Source organism: Procambarus clarkii, chromosome 91, assembly GCF_040958095.1.
Source record: "Procambarus clarkii isolate CNS0578487 chromosome 91, FALCON_Pclarkii_2.0, whole genome shotgun sequence".
NCBI lineage: Eukaryota > Metazoa > Arthropoda > Malacostraca > Decapoda > Cambaridae > Procambarus > Procambarus clarkii.
In genome coordinates, this window is record NC_091240.1 from 12833967 (window position 1) to 12861804 (window position 27838).

A 27838-nucleotide genomic window follows, 5' to 3' on the forward strand; every position below is an offset into this window, starting at 1 on the left:
CCATACGAGGCAGCTCCTATCTATAAGCACCCAATCCCACTCATATACTTGTCCAAACCGCGCTTGAAACAATCGAGGGACCCTACCTCCACCACGTTACGCGGCAATTGGTTCCACAAATCAACAACCCTGTTACTGAACCAGTATTTACCCAAGTCTTTCCTAAATCTAAACTTATCCAATTTATACCCATTGTTTCGAGTTCTGTCTTGTGTTGATACTTTTAATACCCTATTAATATCCCCTTTGTTATATCCATTCACCCACTTGTAAACCTCTATCATGTCACCCCTAACTCTTCGCCTTTCCAGTGAATACAACTTAAGCTTTGTTAATCTTTCTTCATATGAAAGATTTATAATTTGGGGAATTAACTTAGTCATCCTACGCTGGACACGTTCAAGTGAATTTATATCCATTCTATAATATAGCGACCAAAACTGAACTGCATAATCTAAATGGGGCCTAACTAGAGCAAGATATAGCTTGAGAACCACACCAGGTGTCTTGTTGCTAACGCTGCGATTAATAAATCCAAGTGTCCGATTTGCCTTATTACGAATATTTATGCATTGATCCTTTTGTTTTAAATTCTTACTAATCATAACTCCCAGATCCCTTTCGCAATCCGACTTCGCAATCTCAACACCATCTAGCTCGTATCTTGTAACTCTATCATCATTACCTAACCTCAGAACTTTACATTTATCAGCATTAAACTGCATCTGCCAATCCTTTGACCATTTCAAAACCCTATCTAGATCAACTTGAAGTGATAGTGAGTCCTCCTCCGAATTAATTTCCCTACCGATTTTCGTATCATCGGCAAATTTGCAAATGTTGCTACTCAAACCTGAATCTAAATCATTTATATATATTATAAACAACAGAGGTCCCAGGACAGAGCCTTGAGGCACTCCACTTACAACATTTTCCCACTCTGACTTAATTCCATTTATACTAACTCTCTGCTTCCTTTGGTATAGCCATGCCCTAATCCAGCTTAATATAGCACCCCCAATACCATGAGACTCTATCTTTTTAATCAATCTTTCATGTGGCACTGTATCAAAAAAACAAAAAAGGAGAGGGCCAAGTATGCTGCCCTGAGGAACACCAATGTTGATGGGTAGGGTGGGAGAAATTGAATTATTCGCAGAAACATACTGGAGCCTGTCAGTAAGGTAGGATTTGAGGTATTGCAGGGAGTGTCCTCTGACTCCATAATGATGTAATTTAAGAAGAAGGTTTTGGTGGTTGACAGTGTCAAAAGCCTTACGCAGGTCCACAAATAACCCAACAGGGAACTCATTTTTATCAAGAGCTGTATGAAGAGCTGTAAGCATACTAATAAGTGCATCGTTAGTGCTTTTTTTGGGTCTCAAGCCATATTGGCAAGGGCTAAGTATATTGTGTTTGGCTAGATAAGAGTAAAGCTGCTTATAGATTAGTTTTTCAAAATTTTTTGACAAGTTTGGCAGGATTGATATAGGTCTGTAGTTGTTAACATCTGTGAGATCACCACATTTGTGGACAGGCGTTACTCTCGCTTTTTTTTAGAATATCTGGAAAGGTTTGGAGTTCAAGTGACTTGTTGAAGAGCAAAGCAATAGCAGGGGCTAAAGATCTGGAGGCTTTTTTGTAAATTAAAGTTGGTATCTCCTCAAGGGCACTAGACTTGGTTTTAAGGGAAAGGATTATCTCATTGACGTCAGTGGAATTAATAGGCTTTAGGTACAGAGACTGTGGATAGTTACCTGTAAGATAGTCCTTAACGTCAGTACTGGAAGATGGAATATCATTTGCAAGGGATGACCCAATGGAAGAGAAGAACCTATTGAACTCAATAGCAGAATCAGAGGCTGAAAGTTGACCATCGTTATAGGACAGGAGTGTTGGTTTGTTATTTAAAGTCTTCTTTGATCCCAATATTTGTGAAATTGTGCTCCAAGTTTTTTTAATATTGCTCTTTATTTGGGTAAATTTATCTTCGTAGTATTTAGTTTTGGCTCGTCTAATTATCTTAGATAGCAATAATGAGTAATTCTTTGAGAATTCTTTGGAGACAATTCCTAACCTATACTTCTTCTCAAGGTCATGTTTTTTATTAATGGATTTAAGTATTCCCTTTGTAAGCCAGGGATTGTTAAGCCTTTTGGTTGTGACTTGTTTTGTAAGCATAGGACAGTGGGTGTTATAAAGGCTAAGAGTTTTTTGAAGAAAAGATTGCACTGCTAGGTTGATGTCCCCTATGTTACCTAACTCGGACTCCCAGTTGACATTATCAGCAGCAGTTATAAAATTGTCTATAGCAGTTTCATTGTGCAGCCTAAAACTTAACTCCCTTGACTCTAGAGGTGGTTTGCTAATGTTAGTTAAGAGAAATGTGGGGTAATGGTCTGTAGTGCTATCGGTGATTATACCTGAAGTAAGCGGAGAGGTTATGTTTGTCCAGATGTGATCTAGAGTCGTGGCAGTGCTATCAGTGATTCTAGTAGGTCTAGTGATTAAGGGTATGAGGAAGCAGGAATTCATACAGTTGAGGAAGCTAACAGCAGTAGGGTGTTCAGGCTCGCAGAGGTCAATATTAAAGTCCCCTGCGATAATTAGATGGTTTTTGTTCAGTCTGTTATCGAGTATTAGATTTCTAAGGTTTGAGTTGAATTCGGACACATCAGTGTTAGGAATTCTATAGACTGCACCCACAGACAGGACAGACTCAGCACCCTTGACTCTGAAGCTGGCGAAGATATACTCCCCACAGCAGTCTCTAGTTCTAATTACTTTTAAGCATGTTAGTTCTTGGTGGTAGTAAAGAGCAGTGCCATCACCTCTCTGAAGTTGACGACAGTTGTGAATTGCCGAGTAGTTAGGCATGTTAAAGAGTTGAGTAGTATCCTCTTTCAACCATGTTTCAGTAAGTATAATAAAAGAGAATTTGTTGTCAATAGTTTCAATCAAGGCACTAACATCATCGAAGTGTTTACCTAGGGATCTAACGTTCAAGTTGATTACAGAGATATTGTGATTATGAGTTAATACATTGTTTACATCATGTGCTGCAAAATATCTGCAATTTAGATCATTAAAGTGATGATTGTCATAGATAGTGGATAAGAGGTTTAGTTCTGGGTCTATACTTGTCTGCATAAAAAGGCTGGTTGCAGGAAAACAAGGCAAGAATGGCAAATTACAAAATAGAATTATGCTATAAAAGGGGGAAAAATATATACAATACAATACAATACAATACAATTTTATTTAGGTAAGGTACATACATACAATAAATATTTACAAGGATTGTTTAACTTATAGGTATAGCTAGTACATACAATGCCTAAAGCCACTATTACGCAAAGCGTTTCGGGCATGATAAACTTAAATGACAAGCTTAATACTAATTGAGCATAATGAGTAGAATGAAAACAAGAAATGAAAACATAGATGAAAAAGCAGCACAAATACAATTATGTCGACAAACAGCGCTCTTTAAAGAAAAAAACAGACATTGATTGACAATAGAAGGGTAAGGTAGGTTACAGGGAATTTATTAGGTATAGCTTCGCTTTTAACTTAAACTTATATAAACAAGACTATACAAAACAAACACAAAATGAACAACAAAAGAAAAAATGAGGTAGCTTACAAGGGGCTTACAGGTACTCTCAGGTACACTATAAGTAATAATTTGCATTATTGAGACACAGGTAAAGCCAGGGGTACAATGGAGTAAGGGAGTATGGCGAGGCTAGGCAACCTAGGTAGTAAATGAAATCAAAGAAAAAACATAAACAAAACAAAGCTATAAACAAGACTATACAATACAAAAACAAATTGAGCAAAAAATTGAAAAAATGAGGTAGATTGCTTACAAGTACTCTCAGGTACACTGTAAGTAACAATTTGCAATTTGAGACACAGGCAAAGCCAGGGGTACAATGGAGTAAGGGAGTATGGCGAGGCTAGGCAAACTAGGTAATAAATGAAATCAAAGAAAAAGTTGAATAATAAACATAGGCAAATTTAAGCTAATGATTATTAACTATAAATAGTTCAGTTATGACTGTATAATTAATAAGACCTAAAGAAATATTAATGCACTCAATTAATTAAGTCCAGTAAATGACTAGTATAGAGTAAGTTAAAAATTAAGTAAAAAAGTGAAACAAGGAGACTTAGGATACCTAGCCCCACTTAATGCAACAAGTTACAAAGACAAATTGGAACAATTAGTCCGCTCTGTCTTTATTTATTCACGCGCTAGTTGGATTTAATTGGTAATTTTTTTTTGGTTCTGTCCACGATACTGAATATCGCATATTACGTGACGTCAGTAGTGTGAGCAACCAATCAGGTGCTGGTATGGTATATATTGTGACGTCAGTAGTGCGAGCAACCAATCAGGTGCCGGTATGGTAATATGACGTCATTATGTGCGTAACCAATCAGGTGCCGGTATGGTAATGTGAGCAACCAATCAGGTGCCGATAATGAACCCTGCCTGTGGCGTGAGTAAACTAACCAACCAATCAGATGCTTCGCTGGTAATGAACTCAACCGGTGACGTCAGATGAGTTGCCACTCGGGCTCCGTATATAAAAACTTGCAATAAAGTGGAGGAAGATACAAGCATGGTATCTTTCACAGTGGACTCAAATGCTGGACAGGAGGAGCCTGATAGTGACGAAACTCCTTGGACAACTGTATCGTCCCGGAGGAAGACACAAGAAGTAAAAAATATCATAAATCGTAACCATGAGGAGAAAAGAGCCAACCTACAGTGTCCCCCGGGCACGGGAACTACAACAAAATATGCATGGTTGGCTGAGGCTGCCAAACAACACCCTGGTGGTGGGTATTGGTTGGCGAATAGACATGCAAACCATGTTCATATGAACAGTACTGATGAGATGGTGCAATGTTTCTAATAGGTCTGGAATTACAATTACGACTAATAGGTCTGGAATTACAGTGGAATACTGATTAGCCAGTGATCTCAGAGCATCCATAACCTGAGATTAAACATCAGAGGTTTTCGGGAGGCTGTGAGTTGTAGAGATGCTAATTTGCAGGCTGGCTTGGGCTGAGTGTGAGAGATAGAGAGGACACACACACACACACACACACACACACACACACACACACACACACACACACACACACACACACACACACACACACACACACACACACACACACACACACACACACACACACACACACACACACACACACACACACACACACACACACACACAGGAACAGAGGCAGACAGAAAGATATGCTGCCCGAAACGCATTGCGTAATAGTGGCTTTAGGCATTGTATGTACTAGCTCTATCTATATATCGATCCATTAATGTAACATTACTTGTATGTATGTACCTTACCTGAATAAACATTTATTTATTTTTTTTATATAAAATCCGTCTTTTATTTAACAGATAAATTGATTTAATTTAATGGTCAACAGGAAGACACGTTTAACACACATATATACTCTCTCTGAACCATCCAGGTAAACTAAACTCTCTCTGAACCATCCAGGTAAACTCTGAACTCTCTCTGAACCATCCAGGTAAACTCTGAACTCTCTGAACCATCCAGGTAAACTCTGAACTCTCTCTGAACCATCCAGGTAAACTAAACTCTATCTGAACCATCCAGGTAAACTAAACTCTCTCTGAACCATCCAGGTAAACTAAACTCTCTCTGAACCATCCAGGTAAACTCTGAACTCTCTGAACCATCCAGGTAAACTCTGAACTCTCTCTGAACCATCCAGGTAAACTAAACTCTATCTGAACCATCCAGGTAAACTAAACTCTCTCTGAACCATCCAGGTAAACTAAACTCTCTCTGAACCATCCAGGTAAACTCTGAACTCTCTCTGAACCATCCAGGTAAACTCTGAACTCTCTGAACCATCCAGGTAAACTATGAACTCTCTGAACCATCCAGGTAAACTATGAAGACCTGTAGCAGCTTACTCACACTTCTCTACCTGATATTAATACTACGGTACGGTTAGTGTTATATATAATTTTTCAGTGGTTAGTTTTATTACACTGTATGCAGAAGGTGTTTGTGCACGCTAAGGAGCTACACATGTGACAAAATGATACATTTGGCAGGAATCTTAGCTCGGACTGAGTGACCTTGAAAACAAGCGAGCTTATGTGGAGCAGAGAGGCCTAACTCCTCGCGCCCCGCCTCTTAGCAGTGCTTCTGCATGCATAAACAGTGTGTGAATCTTTCCTACTGATCGTGCGATATGATTGGAGTCCCTTTGCTGTGTGGTTGATGTGTAACTCTGTGGTTCGTGCTGTGTGAAGCTGTGAACCTGCCCAGGCGACACTCGAGGCATGGCGACTGCTGCCTTAGAGGCAGGTGCTGCCTCAGTGGCCTCACACCAGAGTGCTAGTACATCAAGTGGTCTACACGAGGAAGATACAAGCATGGTATCTTTCACAGTGGACTCAAATGCTGGACAGGAGGAGCCTGATAGTGACGAAACTACTTGGACAACTGTATCGTCCCGGAGGAAGACACAAGAAGTCAAAAATATCATAAATCGTAACCATGAGAAGAAAAGAACCAACCTGCAGTGTCCCCCGGGCACGGGAACTACAACAAAATATGCATGGTTGGCTGAGGCTGCCAAAAAACACCCTGGTGGTGGGTATTGGTTGGCGAATAGACATGCAAACCATGTTCATATGAACAGTACTGATGAGATGGTGCAATGTTTCTGTACTCAAGAGCTTGCTGGTATAACAATGAGGAAACCACCACCGCCTGCTCATACCCACAGGACACCTGTCATCATTTTTGGTCTGGACCTCTACCAGGATCACACACTGGTAGAGCAGCATGAATATATGTTCAATGCGAAAAGAACAAAGGGCAGAGAGACTATTCTCGCCAACTGGACCAGCGAAGAGACTCCGCCGGAAAGATTTACTGTTCCAAGTGCTTATCGGCAACTAACAATGAAGATTGAGTGGAATGGAGTACTGTTGCACAATGACAGCACCTTTCAAAGCTGGAGAAATTGCTGACCTGGAGAGCGTGCAGAGATCCTTTACTGCTAGAATCCACTCAGTAAAACATCTAAACTACTGGGACCGACTAAAGAGCCTAAATCGGTATTCTCTTGAGCGCAGGCGGGAGAGATACATAATAATTTACACGTGGAAAATATTAGAGGGGCCCAAACCTGCACACAGAAATAACATCACATGAGACCAGAAGACATGGCAGGATGTGCAGAATACCCCCGTTGAAAAACAGAGGTGCAACAGGTACTCTGAGAGAGAACTCTATCAACATCAGAGGTCCGAGACTGTTCAACACGCTTCCACTACACATAAGAAGCATAACTGGCCGACCCCTCACAGTGTTCAAGAGAGAACTGGATAAGCACCTCCAAAGGATACCTGATCAACCAGGCTGTGACTCATACGTCAGGCTGCGAGCAGCCGCGTCTAACAGCCTGGTTGATCAGTCCGGCAACCAGGAGGCCTGGTCGACGACCGGGCCGCGGGGACGCTAAGCCCCGGAAGCACCTCAAGGTAACCTCAAGGTAGGTAACATGTATATATAACATTAATAATTTTGTAACTAGCGTCAAAAGATTGTTATTTGCTTAGCTAAACGAACTAGAGGGTTCAGTTCCTGAACCGATTATGTGCCTCTGTAATCCTTTACACCACCGCTCACGGGATGGGTATGGGGTGCATAATAAAGAAAGAAAATGAATGAAGGCAGAGCGTCGGCCAAGAAACCTTGTTTAAAATATGAATATCTTTCCTGTCTAATAAGATATCATCTCTGTAATGGAATCACAAAAATTATTTTATCTCTGCCTTTCTGATAACATATACAAATATAAGTTTTTTTGTGAATCTCTATTAATTAACTAATATATCAGAGAGCATGTAGGGTTCGGTGTTCTATGAACGAAAAGGACACGAGTAGTTTAAGTAACGAACGCATACGAGCGAATAACGTTAGTATCTATATAACAAAATTATTGTCCTGTGGAGTTTATTTAACTTCCAGACATTTTTTTAAATAAATATTAAATGATTTGTGGCTATTTATGAAAGATATTATTACAAATACCCATTCTATTTGTTAATATAATTAATTAAATTTGCGACAATTTGAGCAAAGAAATGCGACGACTGGATCACTGTGTACAGGAAGCTGATATGGCAGCAAACACTCTCCAGGCGACCATATATCTTGGATAAGTCGCTCCACAATATTTCCTTCTCCTCCACACGGGAGACATCTCCCGTCACGCAGGGTGCAGTCGCACCTCCACAGATCTCCAGTATCATCTATTGATACTGGAAATGGCTCAAAAGGGCCACCACTTATGGGCTATTCATGCCCGTGCCACCTTTTGGGTGGCTTAATCTTCTCTCTCTCTCTCTCTCTCCACAATATTGTCTCCCGACGACTCCTGACGTCATTTTCTATGACGTCACCTGCATATTTACTTCTAATTTCGATATGAAATTACATTATTTCAGAGCAAAAATAGGTTTGATCATGTTCTAAATGCAGCATCAACATTACAATAAGTAAATATACCATATTTCTTCATTACTTGCGTAATGCTAGGAGGATTTGGGTAGATTTGGGTAGTTCTACGGACCCCTTACGAACCTTCGTAGCACACCTACTTACGAAGAAATACATGGAGCTTCTTGAATCTAGGTCCAGGCAGGCAGTATATTATTACTATTATGGTAATTATTATAATTATTTATTTATTATAATTATTATTATTACTATTATTAAATAAATAAAGTCCCCCAAACTCCATGCGCGTGCTTTCTTCCATACACAGAAAATGGTATCCGCTCGCGTGGTGCAGGTTTGATTCCTCCGCCACATCCTCCGCCAGAGCAAGGTGGGGAGTCGGCGAGTGAAGTTGTGTGAAGAGGCTTGTCTGGCCCACTACCCCCGTCTGGCCGTGCGTGAACGACCATATATACATTGAAATAATTTGTGTTTCTTGAAGCCTAGAATTGTCAAGTGTGGAGAGTAATCTGTGTAATACACGTTGTTGAACCCAATGAAATTGGTCTTGCAGGAATCCAGTTGGACCTCTTCATCATCACAGCCTAAGAGGTAAAATATTTATTGTCTGCTTTTATACATGGCTTCAACTTGTGGGTAATGGGGAGTCTGTCAGTCTTATAGAGGTTCCTCCTAGCTCAACTTCTCACCTTCCCCCAGCATGCAACCTATACCAGCTGCCTTATTCCCGGGTACCTATTTATTGTTAGGTGAACAGAGGTATGTGGTGCAGAGCTAGATACCCAAACATGTCCTGGCCTGGTGAACTGCTAGCGTGAGACTGATCCAGAGGTCATCCGCCGGTGTTTGTGGGTGTGGGGGTCAGGTCACCCGCCGGTGTGGGGGTGACGGCTGGCCGCAACATGAAGGTGGTGACGGTGTGGGGGGGGGGGCCATAATGGCACAAACGTTTCTCTCCTCTGATAAACGAACGTTCGGTGACTTACCACCAACACAATTAGGACCAATTCCAGCATGTTGTATATAATATGCTCGTGTGTGAGCTCACACAATACTAATGAATGCTATATGCAATATGGTATAACTACAACTTAGCAATTATAAATAAATTATATGGGGCTCATGGCAGTCATGTGTCTCGCGAACTAAAACTCCGCTAAAATATTAAGGTAATATCAGTAAACACAGACGAACCAAAGCTGCCGCTTTAGGATAAAGCCAAAACTTCCTTTCCATCTTTTACTGGGAAAACATAAGTCGTATACAGTTAAGAAATGTTTGATTCAGGGCGTGTATGTGGTGTGAGGGTTGGACGTAGTTCCTGGCGGCGACTGTGGCAGGAGAACCATTGCTTCAGGATGCCCATTTTAACTACGCCTACCCCACGCCCCTCCCATATACCCCAAACACTTCATGACCCCGTGATGAAAACATTATTAGGATACGTCCTGCACCTTCCGTCACGGAATTATACGTCGGCGAGAGTGAGGGGGAGGGGGGGGGCGGGTAGTGATGGTGAGTGCGACGGGAGAAAACTATCTTTATCACAGTGGGACCTGCGCTATTACGCATTATCTTTTTTTTTTTTTTTGAGATATATACAAGAGTTGTTACATTCTTGTAGAGCCACTAGTACGCGTAGCGTTTCGGGCAGGTCCCTGGAATACGATCCCCGCCGCGAAGAATCGTTTTTTCATCCAAGTACACATTTTACTGTTGCGTTAAACAGAGGCTACAGTTAAGGAATTGCGCCCAGTAAATCCTCCCCGGCCAGGATACGAACCCATGACATAACGCTCGCGGAACGCCAGGCGAGTGTCTTACCACTACACCACGGAGACTCAAAAATCTAATAGCGGCGAGTTGAATGTTGTTCTAATGTTTACTCATTTTGTCTTGCAAGGACCTAATCTTTTACAAAGCCCTCATTGTCTTGTAATAAGATAAATATAATGTTATTTACATAAAGTAAGGAAGCAATGTATAGAGTGGTGCTTGCATGTTGTCAAGATGACGTGGCCTTGGTGCTTACCCCAGCACCCTGGCCCAGAGGTGCAGGCACCTGTGTGGCCTTGGTGCTCACCCCAGCACCCAGGCCCAGAGGTGCAGGCACCTGTGTGGCCTTGGTGCTCACCCCACCCCCGGCCCGGAGGTGCAGGCACCTGTGTCACCGCCTCTTTAACACACTTGTCTACGAACGCCTAAGCCCACACGCACAAGGACTCCTCCTAACTATCTGGGTACCCATGGAGCTCTTTTAGCTTAGATTTTACAATTAGAAGCTATATTCGCAAGTGATTTGTGCAAATCATCATAGCATGCCTGGAGTGAACATGTTAAAACATGACTCAGCGTCTGCGTATATGGATCCCGCCCCATAATGGCCGTAAGCAAGACTGAAAGTGTTAGGCAGAGCATGTGCTGCTCCACCTCTGGGTGCCTCTGAGGAGCCTGAAGACACCCAAACACCCAGAACTGCAACTACATTTGTGTAGACCTGAGACAACTACATTTGTGTAGGCCTGAGACAACATTTGTGTAGACCTGAGACAACTACATTTGTGTAGACCTGAGACAACATTTGTGTAGACCTGAGACAACATTTGTGTAGACCTGAGACAACATTTGTGTAGACCTGAGACAACATTTGTGTAGACCTGAGACAACATTTGTGTAGACCTGAGACAACATTTGTGTAGACCTGAGACAACATTTGTGTAGACCTGAGACAACATTTGTGTAGACCTGAGACAACATTTGTGTAGACCTGAGACAACATTTGTGTAGACCTGAGACAACATTTGTGTAGACCTGAGACAACATTTGTGTAGACCTGAGACAACATTTGTGTAGACCTGAGACAACATTTGTGTAGACCTGAGACAACATTTGTGTAGACCTGAGACAACATTTGTGTAGACCTGAGACAACATTTGTGTAGACCTGAGACAACATTTGTGTAGACCTGAGACAACATTTGTGTAGACCTGAGACAACATTTGTGTAGACCTGAGACAACATTTGTGTAGACCTGAGACAACATTTGTGTAGACCTGAGACAACATTTGTGTAGACCTGAGACAACATTTGTGTAGACCTGAGACAACTACATTTGTGTAGACCTGAGACAACATTTGTGTAGACCTGAGACAACATTTGTGTAGACCTGAGACAACATTTGTGTAGACCTGAGACAACAACATTTGTGTAGACCTGAGACAACTACATTTGTGTAGACCTGAGACAACATTTGTGTAGACCTGAGACAAAGTGAAATTCATACAATAAACCACAATAACGTAGACAATATCATTTCATAATTGATTCTCAGGCAGGACGAGACGTTTAGGCACGTTTCCGTATACATGATACGTGTGTTGAGTGTTGAGTTAGCAGTATTTAGTTACCCGGGCGTTAGGGAAGTGTTGAGGATTGCCTGGCTCAGTCCCTGGCCAAGGAGCACCCCGATAAGCTTAACAGGCTTCCTATCCTTAACTTGCTGCCTTCTTATGGTAACTACTTGCTTACTTCCTGTCCTCTTCACTGTAAACCTTACATAAAGTGGTATTCAATAACGTAGTGATTTATGTGTTGTAGAGGTGAAGGCCGCCATCATGGGAAAGAGTATGGGAGAGGTAGCTGTGTCGGAAGAGATGCTCTCCCGCACCCAGCAATGTAAGCATCAACCACAACAACTTTCTTGTACATATCAATACTTAATAATTATGACAATGTCACCACAAAGCAAGTCAGATAACGACTAAGTTTCAGTGTAAACATTTTTGTTGTACCATAAATTGTTTCACATACAAATCCATACATATAATTATATTTAATTATTGAATTATGTTTAACGATATACAAGTTATGTTGCGACCACAGCTAGGCGACCACAGCCAGGCGACCACAGCTAGGCGACCACAGCCAGGCGACCACAGCCAGGTGACCACAGCTAGGTGACCACAGCCAGGTGACCACAGCCAGGCGACCACAGCCAGGCGACCACAGCCAGGCGACCACAGCCAGGCGACCACAGCCAGGTGACCACAGCTAGGTGACCACAGCCAGGTGACCACAGCCAGGTGACCACAGCCAGGCGACCACAGCCAGGTGACCACAGCCAGGCGACCACAGCCAGGCGACCACAGCCAGGCGACCACAGCCAGGTGACCACAGCCAGGTGACCACAGCTAGGTGACCACAGCCAGGTGACCACAGCCAGGTGACCACAGCCAGGCGACCACAGCCAGGCGACCACAGCCAGGTGACCACAGCCAGGCGACCACAGCCAGGCGACCACAGCCAGGGCTCCAGACATGACAATATGGCGGGAAGCATCACCTAGTAATGATCCACCACCTTACATTTCTATTACTTAATTTGGATAAACTGGAAACCCTTTAAACAACAACAACATATATAAGACTTTACCTAACTCCTTCTAGCAATCCTAGGCCTAATACACGCTATCTTAGGCCTATTATAGTACATATATTCTATACTAGGCCACCACCCACTACCCACCACCTACCACCCACCACCTACCACACTCCACTATCAGGTGTTTGCGTTTTTTATAAAGTGGATACTGAAGTTACTGGGGAACCGAAACCCCAATCACTCCCTGATAAAATATGACTACCACGGCAGCCACACTGCTGCTGTCATCAGTCGATCGGTAATGGATATTGAAGTGCATATAATAAGTTGGGAGATCACCGTGTAATTGGCGTACACTCGGAGAGGGTTTCCATGTCACCTTTATTTGGGGTTGCAACTCAAAACTGGCCTATTAGTCATGAGTACACACCCTCTCGAGCCGCTGTGACTCCCTCACACTCTCCTTGTTTTGGGATGATCTTCTAAATCCCCTTTATGATGTTACTAACCTCTGTCAACCAATTTGCAACCGTGTCTCTCTCTCTCCCTCTCTCACTATCTAGGGAGCCTCACCAGGACATGAACAAAAATCAGCTGTCAACAGACAAACATTTATTACATAAAAAGACATTAAAATAAATATATATATAATATTACAGTTCAGCATCCTAGGCTGCTACCAACCGATAACACTCTAATCTCATATCAGGTCTTCATCAAATAAATTGTACTAAGCTGCTACTCACTTTTGGCCCTACTGCCTCCTCACTGCTTGGGGTTAAATACCTGACACATAAAACTATCTCCAACAAGAAAAGAAATAAATTTCTCACCTTACATTGCGTCTTTCATGGCAATATGCAATCAAGCTCTCCCTCATACATTATCAATGTGTCCATATGATTCTCTGTTCTACTTCCTGAGACCACCACTATGAACATCTGTCTGGGTCCTCAAAACCAGGTAGGTACTCCTGCAGTCCTTCCAATATCTGCTGCACCTGAAGTCCCACTCAAATGTCTGTGAGGTTCTTCTATGAGGCTTCATAAAAGAAACATGTAGCTCCCCTACACTCGAAGTTCCATTCTACCAATGGAGTTATACTCTACCAAAGTTCAGTTCCACACATGAAGTTCAGATCCACACATGAAGTTCACCTCCATACTTGAAGTTCAGCTAATCAACCACTTCGGGGGCTCCGCCTCTCAGTCGCTCACTGACCTCAGGCGAGTCATTTCCTTCCACCCAGGGCTTTCTACTTCCAAAATTCCTTGCATATACTGCATCCCCCTCATTAAACAACTATTCCTCTCCCTGAGCCAACTGATTTTCTGGCTCTCCTCCTCTACAGGAATTTGGAAGTAAGCATCTTTCAGGTCAATCTTAGAAAAAATTTCCCCCTTGCAGACCACTGACAACAACTCATCTATCTTAGGTAAAGGGTACTTCTCACAGTGTATGCGGTTGTTCAGTTCCTTGAAGTCTGCACAGATTCTCAAGGGTTTCCGATCTGCCTTCAACACTGGTACAATTGGGGCTGCAGACTCACTATGTGTAATTGGCTCTAAGATGCCTTCTGCCACATGCTTTTCCAGGGCTGATTCTACCAATTGCTTGTAATGAAACGGCACTGTTCTTGCCTTGAAAAATGTAGGTGAAGCCCCACTTTTCAGGTGAATTTTTGCCACCATGCTATTAATTTGCTTATCTGCCTCCAATGAATATTTGTCTAACATATGTTCGGCACTTTTAATTGTTTTAACTATCGACAATTCATCTAGGCCCGCCAAGAAAATTCCCACCTTTTCCATGAGATCCTTACCACATAGGCTAGGATTATGTGAATCCACTACATAAAAATTCTGGACAATTTCTTTTCCATTATAGCCTACTTTTGCCGACACCTTGCCATAGACCTTAATCAGCATATTATCATATGCACTTAGTGATTTTTTACCTGGTTTTACATTCAGTTGCAAGGTATCTGCCCAATCTCTAGACAATGTTGACACTGCAGCACCAGTGTCCAGTTCCAAGGGAACTAACTTCCCATTAATTACAAAATTCACCACTTGTGGCTTCACTGAACATACCTTTTCTTTCACCGAATATAGTCGGTTTTCCTCACCTGCAGCTTCTTCAGACGGGTTACCTTCCTCTACTGTCTCGAGCACAGTACCACTATCTTCCTCTACTGCTTTGACAACAGTACCACTACCTTCCTCTACTGCCTTGACCACAGTACCACTACCTCTTCTTCCTGCATTCCCTGGTCGTCTCCTCTCCCAGGCCTTGATGTTCCTGTTCAGATATTCCCTACACACTCTCTGCAAGTGTCCCTCCATGTTACAAAAGTTGCATATATAGGCACGAAACTTGCACTTGCTACTTATGTGATTGTATCCACAGTGTTTACATCTGGTCTGGCCCTGTACGACCATAATTTATTGAGTAGATTTCTTACTTCCAAAAGCCCTTTCCAGGTTCAGAGTCTTCTCTAGCACTGTCAATGAAGTCATCGATTGTAGATCCACGTTTTCTGTCACCAGGTTATGGAAAAATATCTCATTTTCTACTGCCATAAACAACTGGTCCCTCACCCGGCCGTCAAACTGTGCTCCGAAGTTGCAATGGTTAGTCAACGCCTTCAATTCTGCATATAAATCCTGTACGGATTCCTGCTGCTTTTTCGTCCTGTTCTGAAAATCCATCAAACTCCTGTTTGATACCTTCATATCACATCAAGATATATATTATATTTCACTACATAATGCACTACATTAAGCAGGGTAATCCTGTTTACATTTGTCTTCGTGTGGGGCAGCTGTGGCGCACACAAGTTACCCAGAACACTATATACTTCTGTACCCAGTGAAACTAAGAGTACCGCTTTCTTGTCGGCGTCCTCCTTAATCTCACGGTACTGAAAAATTGCTTCCAGCAGGCTGAGCCACAGGTCCAACGAGATCTTGGTGGCATTAAACGACTCCGTTGAGATGAGTGCTGGGGTAGCCATGGCCACACGGTGGGTTGCACAACTCACTGTTGTATATCATTTGTCCACACGAGGTACCTTGCTCACTTCCTCACACCTCGTCTTGTACCCAGGCTCTCAGCCTCAGGTGTTTAATAATCCTCTTCGCCATTGTTACGTTTAGGCCGGAAGAGAAACAATCTTCGTCCACATGGTTGATTGTCAACAACCAACAACAACAACAACATCAGGTACATAACTTACTATTTACAAGAATATAAACAAAAGAGCATCTGCTCAAAACATGCTTTACTTAACATCTGTAGTACTTAATCCTAACACTTACCATAGCATTTTAGGATTCGACGACGCTTGCCCTCTGACGCTCCAACATGGCGCTATTCTTGGTCGTCCAACAAAATCCTTTAGGACTGTCTCTCAAAGTTTCTTTCAGTCCTGACTTGAGCACAGGAAGTTGCCTGGCAGGCTTCACACAGAGACACCCGCTTACTTTCCTCCACTGGAAGGAATATCTCACATTAGAGTCCACACAGGAACGACCACCCTCTAGGCTTCAGGTCGCCTCTAATATCTTCACGATCACTGGAAAATGGGGTACGACGTCCCTGCAACTTCCTCACACTTGATAACAAGTAGCCTTCACTCAACAACTAAACAAGGAACAATATTCTTCATTCTTCCCAGGAGGTCAACGACATACGTCCATTCCTGATGACTGTAGCAACTCAAGTGACGCATTATACATACACCTGCATCACATCTCGTCACAAAATGTCAACATCTCATCTCCATCTAACTTTTATAAGATGCTCGTCCTCTGCTTGTCTCTATTTAATTATTCACTGACGTTTACCTAATAAACTCTTCCCCTGACTCCTAATCTCTGATCAGGTGTGCAGAATAGCTCTCACCTGGTAGACTCACTTCACTAGGCTACGTTCAGACCGCCGCCTACCACCTTCCACCCACAAAACTCTCCCACCTGACGTATATATTGCTACTATGTCTTGACCTAAATTTATGTGTGTCTTTAACCAAATAAAGTGCATATTATAGGGGCTTCTACCATGTCATACTATTGGCGCCATGTCACGTCGTATAAAATGTTGACCGTTGGTTTATATTTTTGGCGGAATAAAATTTTATTCTTTTAAAACAGATGATGAGTTGTTGGTGACCTTAAACCTAGACAGTGATCAGCGACCCAATGTGGTTGCTTCACGCCCAGGCAGTGGTCCAGGACGCAATGATAGTGCTTCACGCCCAGGCAGTGATCCAGGACGCAATGATAGTGCTTCACGCCCAGGCAGTGGTCCAGGACGCAATGATGGTGCTTCACGCCCAGGCAGTGGTCCAGGACGCAATGATGGTGCTTCACGCCCAGGCAGTGGTCCAGGACGCAATGATGGTGCTTCACGCCCAGGCTGTGATGCAGGACGCAATGATAGTGCTTCACGCCCAGGCAATAATCCAGGACGCAATGATGCTGCTTCACGCCCAGGCTGTGATGCAGGACGCAATGATAGTGCTTCACGCCCAGGCAGTGACCCAGGACGCAATGATGGTGCTTCACGCCCAGGCAATAATCCAGGACGCAATGATGCTGCTTCACGCCCAGGCTGTGATGCAGGACGCAATGATAGTGCTTCACGCCCAGGCTGTGGTCCAGGACGCAATGATAGTGCTTCACGCCCAGGCTGTGATCCAGGACGCAATGATAGTGCTTCACGCCCAGGCTGTGACCCAGGACGCAATGATGGTGCTTCACGCCCAGGCTGTGACCCAGGACGCAATAATAGTGCTTCACGCCCAGGCTGTGGTCCAGGACGCAATGATAGTGCTTCACGCCCAGGCTGTGGTCCAGGACGCAATGATAGTGCTTCACGCCCAGGCTGTGGTCCAGGACGCAATGATAGTGCTTCACGCCCGGGCAGTGGTCCAGGACGCAATGATAGTGCTTCACGCCCGGGCAGTGGTCCAGGACGCAATGATAGTGCTTCACGCCCGGGCAGTGATCCAGGACGCAATGATAGTGCTTCACGCCCAGGCTGTGGTCCAGGACGCAATGATAGTGCTTCACGCCCAGGCTGTGACCCAGGACGCAATGATGGTGCTTCACGCCCAGGCTGTGACCCAGGACGCAATGATGGTGCTTCACGCAGTACTTCTTCCAGACAGTGTGAAAGGTCAGAATGCTTTATAGAGTCTGCTCAGATGACTGTAGAGTGAGGTAGGGTTGTCTGCCCCCACAGTTCCATAACTCAGCCTTCATCACTCAAGACCATATATTGAACTTTCATGATTTGTAAATATTATTTTTTGTGACAAGTTCAGCCACATGGCTGATGTCCCCCGAGTGTAACACTTCTCATTATCTCATGAATGTAAATACTTCACTTTGTTAATGCCTCCTGAAGTCACTACTCTTATACTGATGGGTTACTTGCTGAAGTCACTACTCCTATACTGATGGGTTACTTCCTAAAATCAGTACTCCTATACTGATGGGTTCCTTCCTAAAATCACTACTCTTACACTAATCATAATACTATTTCCTTGGGAATACATCTGAACAGCTTTTAAAACTCGTAGAGTAAGGAAAACATTGATGAGTATTAAGCTGTGGAGGAAAGTGTAGGGGAGGTGAGAACAGCAGTGGGTAAGGGGTTCCCCCCATTCCTGCACACAGTTAATTTCACACATTCATAGACCTGTAGAGCTCTGGGGCCAGATTCACGAAAGCACTTGCGCAAACACTTACGAACCTGAACATCTTTTTTCAATCTTTGGCGGCTTTGTTTCCAATTATTAAACAGTTAATGAGCTCCGAAGCACCAGGAGGCTGTTTATAACAATAATAACAGTTGAATGGGAAGTTTCCATGCTTGTAAACTGTTTAATAAATGTAACCAAAGCCGTCAAAGATTGAGGAAAGATGTACACGTTCGTAAGTGCTTGCGTAAGTGTTTTCGTGAATCTGGCCCCCGGTAGGTGTGCTGGCAGAGTCGTCCTGGTGGCGGCGTCAGTTTTGTCTTGCAAGAACTTCATTTGTTTGTGTTGTTACAGGAGAAGCGAAGAGGGCGGGACCGTAGAGGAGTCATGGCTGCTTCACCAGGCTGCTCTTCTGCGCCAGGACCGCATCTTACTGGGCTATGGGTGAGGAGAGATTTGTTCTTGTTACTCACACCGTTACTCATGCTGTACTCGGAGCGACAATAAGGTTGTACACTGAGTAATACTCAACTTTTATTCAGAGCGATATGCTTTACTCAGAGAGATATGCTTTACTCAGAGATATACTCATGCTTTACTCAGAGAGATACTCATGCTTTACTCAGAGATATGATTTACTCAGATACTCATGCTTTACTCAGAAAGATACTCATGCTTTCCTCAGATATTCTCATGCTTTACTCAGAGATACTCATGCTATACTTAAGGATAATAATGCTTTATTTATAGAAATACTCATGCTTTACTCAGAGATACTCATGCTATACTTAAGGATAATAATGCTTTATTTATAGAAATACTCATGCTTTACTCAGATACTCATGCTTTACTCAGAGATACTCATGCTTTACTCAGAGATACTCATGCTATACTTAAGGATACTCATGCTTTATTCATAGAGATACTCATGCTTTACTCAAAGAGATACTCAAGCTTTACTCAAAGAGATACTCAAGCTTTACTCAGAGAGATACTTATGCTTTACTCAGAGAGATACTTATGCTCTACTCAGAGAGATACTCATGCTTTACTCAGAGAGATACTCAAGCTTTACTCAGAGAGATACTTATGCTCTAATCAGAGAGATACTCAAGCTTTACTCAGAGAGATACTTATGCTCTACTCAGAGAGATACTTATGCTTTACTCAGAGAGATACTTATGCTTTACTCAGATAGATACTTATGCTTTACTCAGAGAGATACTCAAGCTTCACAAGGAGGTGTTGAGGCAGCAGTCATTCATGAACAAGTCTATGAACCACAGATGTTGCTCATGAACCTTGTAGTGCTTGTCATCATCAACATAAATAAAGTAACACCAAATTATCACAATAAGCAAGTTAGGCTGTGAGGTCAAGTTGGTTTAATAGGCGGGAGAATGTATTGGTAAAGAATGAGAAGGTGAGTGAATGTTGACGCCCCTTACACTGTCAGTATTAGCACTGTCTCAGCTCCCGCCACAAACTGACATCAAACTGGGAAATTAGCATTCCTGGGGCGTCATTTTTGCATGACAATATAGTCTCTGTATTTACAGTTATTTCTCTCTCTTGTATGTCTGACGAGGGACTCCCACGGTAACTCTTCAGCCGAGTGATGATTAGTGCCGGGGTCCAGGAGCTAGAGTTCAACCCTCACAATCACAGAGCCGTGAGGACACAATGTGTACAAACACACGGACACCATGCATGTACAAACACACTATATATATATATATATATATATATATATATATATATATATATATATATATATATATATATATATATGTATATATATATATATATATATATATATATATATATATATATATATATATATATATATATGTCGTACCAAGTAGCCAGAACGCACTTCTCAGCCTACTATGCAAGGCCCAATTTGCCTAATAAGCCAAGTTTTCATGAATTAATTGTTTTTCGACTACCTAACCTACCTAACCTAACCTAACCAAACTTTTTCGGCTACCTAACCTAAGCTAAGCTATAAAGATAGGTTAGGTTAGGTTAGGTAGGGTTGGTTAGGTTTGGTCATATATCTACGTTAATTATAACTCCAATAAAAAAAAATTGACCTCATACATAATGAAATGAGTAGCTTTATCATTTCATAAGAAAAAAATTAGAAAAAATATATTAATTCAGGAAAACTTGGCTTATTAGGCAAATCGGGCCTTGCATAGTAGGCTGAGAAGTGCGTTCTGGCTACTAGGTACGATATATATATATATATATATATATATATATATATATATATATATATATATATATATATATATATATATATATATATATATATATATATATATATATATATATATAAGCAACAATGATCACAAAAACACTGATCCAAGTATGCAGAATAACCACATGTGAAAAATAGAAAATGCTCTTAGCATTTTCTATTTTTTACATGTGGTTATTCTGCATATATATATATATATATATATATATATATATATATATATATATATATATATATATATATATATATATATATATATATATATATATATATTTATATATATATATATATATATATATATATATATATATATATATATATATATATATATATATATATATATATATATATATATATATATATATATATTATTAAATATGACCGAAAAAGTAAGATTAATAATTCTAACACGAATTTTCTCAATATTTCTTATGTTTCTTTTTACTGTCGATGGTAATTGAAAAATCAATTCTCCAAAATTCATTTTTATTTCTAGTCTGACGCGACGCTTGAATGCGTTTCGTAATAACTTATTACATTTTCAAAGACTTTACTTTACACACATACAACTGCAACCTGAAAACACTTAAAAGAGTTTCACTTAGTGTAACGCTAAACAGCTTGTCTTATATACTCGCATTTGGGTGAGGTGATATGTTGCAACAGTTTTGGATGAGGTGAACAAACTTTTGACCAACACAAGACAGAACACGGTGCAATGGGTATAAATTGGATAAGTGAGGGGGAAGAATGGAAGTAACTGCAAAGGCCTATTGGCCTATACTTCCTCTTGATGCTTCTATCAAGAAGCTGCCCTTTCTAGATGTAACAGTCATGGAAAGGAGCGGAGGTTTCCATACTGCAGTCTACACTAAGGAAACAAACATAGGAATGTGCCTCAATGCCAACAGTGACTGCTCAGACAGGTACAAGAGAAGTGTTGTCAACGCTTATGTCGACCGTGCTCTCAGCCACAGCTCAGGATGGAAGCAAGTCGATGAAGAACTCTGTAGGATAAGGCACGTCGTAGTCAACAACAGCTTCTCCAATGGTTTCGTTGAAGACATCATAAAAAGGAAGGTGAAACGCCATGTAACCTCTGAAGAGTCAACTAACACAACACTTGTACCCCCTATTAGACTATTTTACAGGAACTTCTTTCCCACAGCTCATAAAACGGAGGAAAGGATCCTGAAAGATATTGTTAATAGGAACGTTATCCCTACAGACAAAAATCAGAAGATACAACTGACGATTTACTATAAAACCAAAAAAACGGCCAACCTACTCATGAGAAACTCTCCAGACACAAAGCAGAATGCCTTTAAAGAGACCAACGTCGTCTATGCCTTCAAATGCCCACTTGGGGACTGTAAGCCTCAAAGAACTCAGTATATAGGCAAGACAACATCTCTTTCCAGGCGATTAACAATGCATAAGCAACAGGGCTCCATTAAGGACCATATAATCTCTTCCCACAACCAAACCATCACCAGAGAAGTATTAACAAACAACACAGAAATCATCGATAGATACAGCAATAGCAGGCGGCTTGACATCTGCGAGGCACTACACATCAAGAAGTCAACACCAACAATCAACAGCCAATTAATGCACAACTATATTCTACCCACTTCAAGACTCCGCTCCAATATAGAAGCATCAAGAGGAAGTATAGGCCAATAGGCCCTTTGCAGTTACTTCCATTCTTCCCCCTCACTTATCCAATTTATACCCATTGCACCGTGTTCTGTCTTGTGTTGGTCAAAAGTTTGTTCACCTCATCCAAAACTGTTGCAACATATCACCTCACCCAAATGCGAGTATATAAGACAAGCTGTTTAGCGTTAAAATAAGTGAAACTCTTTTAAGTGTTTTCAGGTTACAGTTGTGTGTGTAAACTAAAGTCTTTGAAAATGTAATACATTATTACGAAACGCGTTCAAGCGTCGCGTCAGGCTAGAAATAAAAATGAATTTTGGAGAATTGATTTTTCAATTACCATCGACAGTAAAAAGAAACATAAGAAATATTGAGAAAATTCGTGTTAGAATTATTAATCTTACTTTTTCGGTCATATTTAACAACATATGTTTACAAGAAAGACGGCTACCAAAATATACTAATATATATATATATATATATATATATATATATATATATATATATATATATATATATATATATATATATATATATACATACAAGTGTTGTCAACGCTTACGTCGACCGTGCTCTCAGCCACAGCTCAGGATGGAAGCAAGTTGATGAAGAACTTTGTCGGGTAAGGCAGGTCCTAGTCAACAACGGCTTATATAGTGTGGTACAAGTTACCACATTATATATATATATATATACTCATATGCATGTATGTGAAGCCTATGACTTAGTATACTCGTGAACACAATATCATCTTAACCAGAAGTTCTTCTAATAACTTGAACTTCTAAACAAATATTTGAGAAAATGTAATTGAAGGAAGATTATCTCTTACCAAGATTGTCTTCCAGGATGCGGACGGTGCCTTCAGCAGCTGTACTGGACGAGGAGATGACAGCTGCCCGACACGCCCAGGCACACCACACCTCTACCTACCTACGTACTCAGCAGCAGCAGCAGCAGCAGCAGCAGCAGGAAGAGGAGGAGGAGGATGAGTCTCTACCTGATATACTCAACTATGATGACTTTGACCCGGTGCTTGTGAGGGATCCTGCAACTGGCCTGTGGTTCTGACGCTGATAAGGAATGACAAAAAATAGTGTCAATACTTGTGGTATACTTGTGGTGCTTGTGTCAATACTTGTGTCAATACTTGTGGTGTCAATACTTGTGGTATAATACATGAAGGTGGTCATAAGAGAGAACACTAGAGAACAATGTAAGGGCAAAGTTGGGGCACTGACGGCGCCTCTCTAACACAGTGTTAATGGGAGTTGATGCTATATTTATCAGTATATGTTTCATATACAGCTGTCTCAAGTGATCTTATTATAATGGCCACTGTAGTGCTGACTGTATTAGTTACTGTAGTACTGTATTAGTTACTGTAGTACTGTATTAGTTACTGTAGTGCTGACTGTATTAGTTACTGTAGTGCTGACTGTATTAGTTACTGTAGTGCTGACTGTATAAGTTACTGTAGTGCTGATTGTATTAATTACTGTAGTACTGACTGTATTACTTACTGTAGTGCTGACTGTATTAGTTACTGTAGTGCTGACTGTATTAGTTACTGTAGTGCTGACTGTATAAGTTACTGTAGTGCTGATTGTATTACTTACTGTAGTACTGACTGTATTACTTACTGTAGTGCTGACTGTATTAGTTACTGTAGTGCTGACTGTATTAGTTACTGTAGTGCTGACTGTATTAGTTACTGTAGTGCTGACTGTATTAGTTACTGTAGTGCTGACTGTATTAGTTACTGTAGTGCTGACTGTATTAGTTACTATAGTACTGACTGTATTAGTTACTGTAGTGCTGACTGTATTAGTTACTGTAGTGCTGACTGTATTAGTTACTGTAGTGCTGACTGTATTAGTTACTGTAGTGTTGACTGTATTAGTTACTGTAGTGCTGACTGTATTAGTTACTGTAGTGCTGACTGTATTAGTTACTGTAGTGCTGACTGTATTAGTTACTGTAGTGCTGACTGTATTAGTTACTGTAGTGCTGACTGTATTAGTTACTGTATTGCTGACTGTATTAGTTACTGTAGTGCTGACTGTATTAGTTACTGTAGTGTTGACTGTATTAGTTACTGTAGTGTTGACTGTATTAGTTACTGTAGTGCTGACTGTATTAGTTACTGTAGTGCTGACTGTATTAGTTACTGTAGTGTTGACTGTATTAGTTACTGTAGTGTTGACTGTATTAGTTACTGTAGTGTTGACTGTATTAGTTACTGTAGTGCTGAATGTATTAGTTACTGTAGTGCTGACTGTATTAGTTACTGTAGTGCTGACTGTATTAGTTACTGTAGTGCTGACTGTATTAGTTACTGTAGTGCTGACTGTATTAGTTACTGTAGTGCTGACTGTATTAGTTACTGTAGTGTTGACTGTATTAGTTACTGTAGCGTTAACTGTATTAGTTACTCATACTGAAATAGTCAATGTATTAGTTACCTCACTAGTTACAGACATACTGACTGGACTAGTCACCACTAATAATTTTAAGGGAATGATATTAGCATATGCAGTATATTTTTAAACTTTGTAATAATACATTAGTGTATAGTGTATAATTTAAGCGTAGATGAGACGGGAATCCGCCCGGTGGAGTGCTCAGTCAAGTGCATGACTACAAGGGTCATGCCTGAGCAGTCATGAGCATTCTCCCCCACCCTCCTCGTGCTCACTTAAGGGCAGCACACAGCGCTCAGCTTAACTTACATCTCATGCTCACATAGCTTCATCTCACGCTCACATAGCTTCATCTCACGCTCACATAGCTTCATCTCACGCTCACATAGCTTCATCTCACGCTCACAAAGCTTCATCTCACGCTCACATAGCTTCATCTCACGCTCACATAGCTTCATCTCACGCTCACAAAGCTTCATCTCACGCTCACATAGCTTCATCTCACGCTCACAAAGCTTCATCTCACGCTCACATAGCTTCATCTCACGCTCACATAGCTTCATCTCACGCTCACAAAGCTTCATCTCACGCTCACATAGCTTCATCTCACGCTCACATAGCTTCATCTCACGCTCACAAAGCTTCATCTCACGCTCACATAGCTTCATCTCACGCTCACAAAGCTTCATCTCACGCTCACAAAGCTTCATCTCACGCTCACATAGCTTCATCTCACGCTCACAAAGCTTCATCTCACGCTCACATAGCTTCATCTCACGCTCACAAAGCTTCATCTCACGCTCACAAAGCTTCATCTCACGCTCACATAGCTTCATCTCACGCTCACATAGCTTCATCTCACGCTCACATAGCTTCATCTCACGCTCACATAGCTTCATCTCACGCTCACATAGCTTCATCTCACGCTCACAAAGCTTCATCTCACGCTCACATAGCTTCATCTCACGCTCACATAGCTTCATCTCACGCTCACAAAGCTTCATCTCACGCTCACATAGCTTCATCTCACGCTCACATAGCTTCATCTCACGCTCACATAGCTTCATCTCACGCTCACATAGCTTCAAGCTCAAGTTATGAGCATAGAACTTATCTTACGTCAGCTGATTTTGGAGTACTTGCTTAGTGTTCTGGTCTGTTACTAATTACTAGCACTCACTAGGTACACTCACTAGGAGCACTCACTAGGTACACTCACTAGGTACACTCACTAGGTACACTCACTAGGTACACTCACTAGGTACACTCACTAGGAGCACTCACTACGTACACTCACTAGGTACACTCACTAGGTACACTCACTAGGTACACTCACTAGGTACACTCACTAGGTACACTCACTAGGTACACTCACTAGGTACACTCACTAGGAACACTCACTAGGTACACTCACTAGGTACACTCACTAGGTACACTCACTAGGAGCACTCACTAGGTACACTCACTAGGTACACTCACTAGGTACACTCACTAGGTACACTCACTAGGAGCACTCACTAGGTACACTCAATAGGTACACTCACTAGGAGCACTCACTAGGAGCACTCACTAGGTACACTCACTAGGTACACTCACTAGGTACACTCACTAGGTACACTCACTAGGTACACTCACTAGGTACACTCACTAGGTACACTCACTAGGAGCACTCACTAGGTACACTCACTAGGTACACTCACTAGGTACACTCACTAGGTACACTCACTAGGTACACTCACTAGGTACACTCACTAGGTACACTCACTAGGTACACTCACTAGGTACACTCACTAGGAGCACTCACTAGGTACACTCACTAGGTACACTCACTAGGTACACTCACTAGGAGCACTCACTAGGTACACTCACTAGGAGCACTCACTAGGTACACTCACTAGGTACACTCACTAGGTACACTCACTAGGTACACTCACTAGGTACACTCACTAGGCATCAGTAGACATAATGAAAGTCTAGGATACGTAAATGTTGTCAAAACTTACTTAATTAACACATGTGTTAATGTGTTAATTACCACATGTGTTTCTGTGGCTGCTAGCGCCCCACCTGGCGGCCACGACTGCTGGGTGTATTATGGGTCGGTCTTACGAGGTGCGGCCGTTGTGATTTTCCCGGTAACCATATTGACAAGTTATCTTGTGGTTGTGGGGGTCCACACCAGGCAGTGGGCATTCTGCTGGCAAGGTTCCACACCAGGCAGTGGGCACTCTGCTGGCAAGGTTCCACACCAGGCAGTGGGCACTTTGCTGGCAAGGGTCCACACCAGGCAGTGGGCACTCTGCTGGCAAGGTTCTACACCAGGCAGTGGGCACTCTGCTGGCAAGGTTCTGCATGTTATCATGGGGAAACCTTTTATGCCTCAACACTCAGACTTGTTGACAAAGGCTGAAGTCTTCCTGGCATGCACTGTAGCGCTTTACACATTAGGTTAAGGCATGCAACCTTTGGTTGACGGTCCAACTTAGGTTTAGGAACTGTTAGGACAGACTATGTTAGTCATCACTCGCTGCAATAATTATTGGATGTCTGCTGTAAACATCGGTTGTGATATGTTACTGTATTTCCCCCATGTTGTGTTTAGGGGTGTTGTGTGTGTGTGTTGCCTGCGTGAGAGCGTCTGAGGGAGCACCACCACAAGGCAAGAGAAGGGAAATGTTCCACAACACTGTGATGGTACAACTTTATAATGTTGGTAACTAGTCATATAAATGTATCTAACTAAGGAAATTATTTAGCCAACTTTGGCATATAATTTTTACCTCATAAACAATGCATACAAAACTTCTTTCAATTGGTCCTTTACTTAATGATTTTTTTTTACAAA

The 27838-nt window shown here is 41.8% G+C and overlaps 2 protein-coding genes across 3 annotated transcripts; one reads left to right on the plus strand and one right to left on the minus strand.

The window, feature by feature from the left end:
* The first annotated feature begins 8890 nt into the window (after window positions 1–8890).
* LOC123774041 (polysialoglycoprotein) lies at window positions 8891–27795 on the plus strand. Of its 2 annotated transcripts, XM_069318792.1 has the most exons (6): window positions 8891–9146; window positions 12153–12230; window positions 17090–18116; window positions 18997–19086; window positions 23150–23192; window positions 23419–23827. In XM_069318792.1, exons 2-6 carry the CDS (start codon window positions 12170–12172, stop codon window positions 23560–23562), a joined length of 1365 nt encoding a protein of 454 aa, XP_069174893.1. In that variant the 5' UTR covers window positions 8891–9146; window positions 12153–12169; the 3' UTR covers window positions 23563–23827. The 2 variants fall into 2 exon arrangements, with proteins under 2 accessions (XP_069174893.1, XP_069174892.1); XM_069318791.1 differs by lacking the exon at window positions 23150–23192 and having other exon boundaries at window positions 23419–27795.
* LOC123773863 (putative golgin subfamily A member 6-like protein 19) lies at window positions 25299–26060 on the minus strand. Its single transcript, XM_045767781.2, has one exon. It carries the CDS (start codon window positions 26058–26060, stop codon window positions 25299–25301), a length of 762 nt encoding a protein of 253 aa, XP_045623737.2.
* Window positions 27796–27838: the final 43 nt, after the last annotated feature.

Excerpts from the sequence above, each read along its gene's own strand:
- LOC123774041 (XM_069318791.1), top strand. The coding sequence starts at position 12,170 with ATGGGAAAGAGTATGGGAGAGGTAGCTGTGTCGGAAGAGATGCTCTCC. Across the intron at positions 12,231-17,089 it reads GCTCTCCCGCACCCAGCAAT|ATGATGAGTTGTTGGTGACC; the intron begins GTAAGCATCAAC and ends CTTTTAAAACAG. Across the intron at positions 18,117-18,996 it reads TCTTCCAGACAGTGTGAAAG|GAGAAGCGAAGAGGGCGGGA; the intron begins GTCAGAATGCTT and ends GTGTTGTTACAG.
- LOC123773863 (XM_045767781.2), bottom strand. The coding sequence starts at position 26,060 with ATGAAGCTATGTGAGCGTGAGATGAAGCTATGTGAGCGTGAGATGAAG.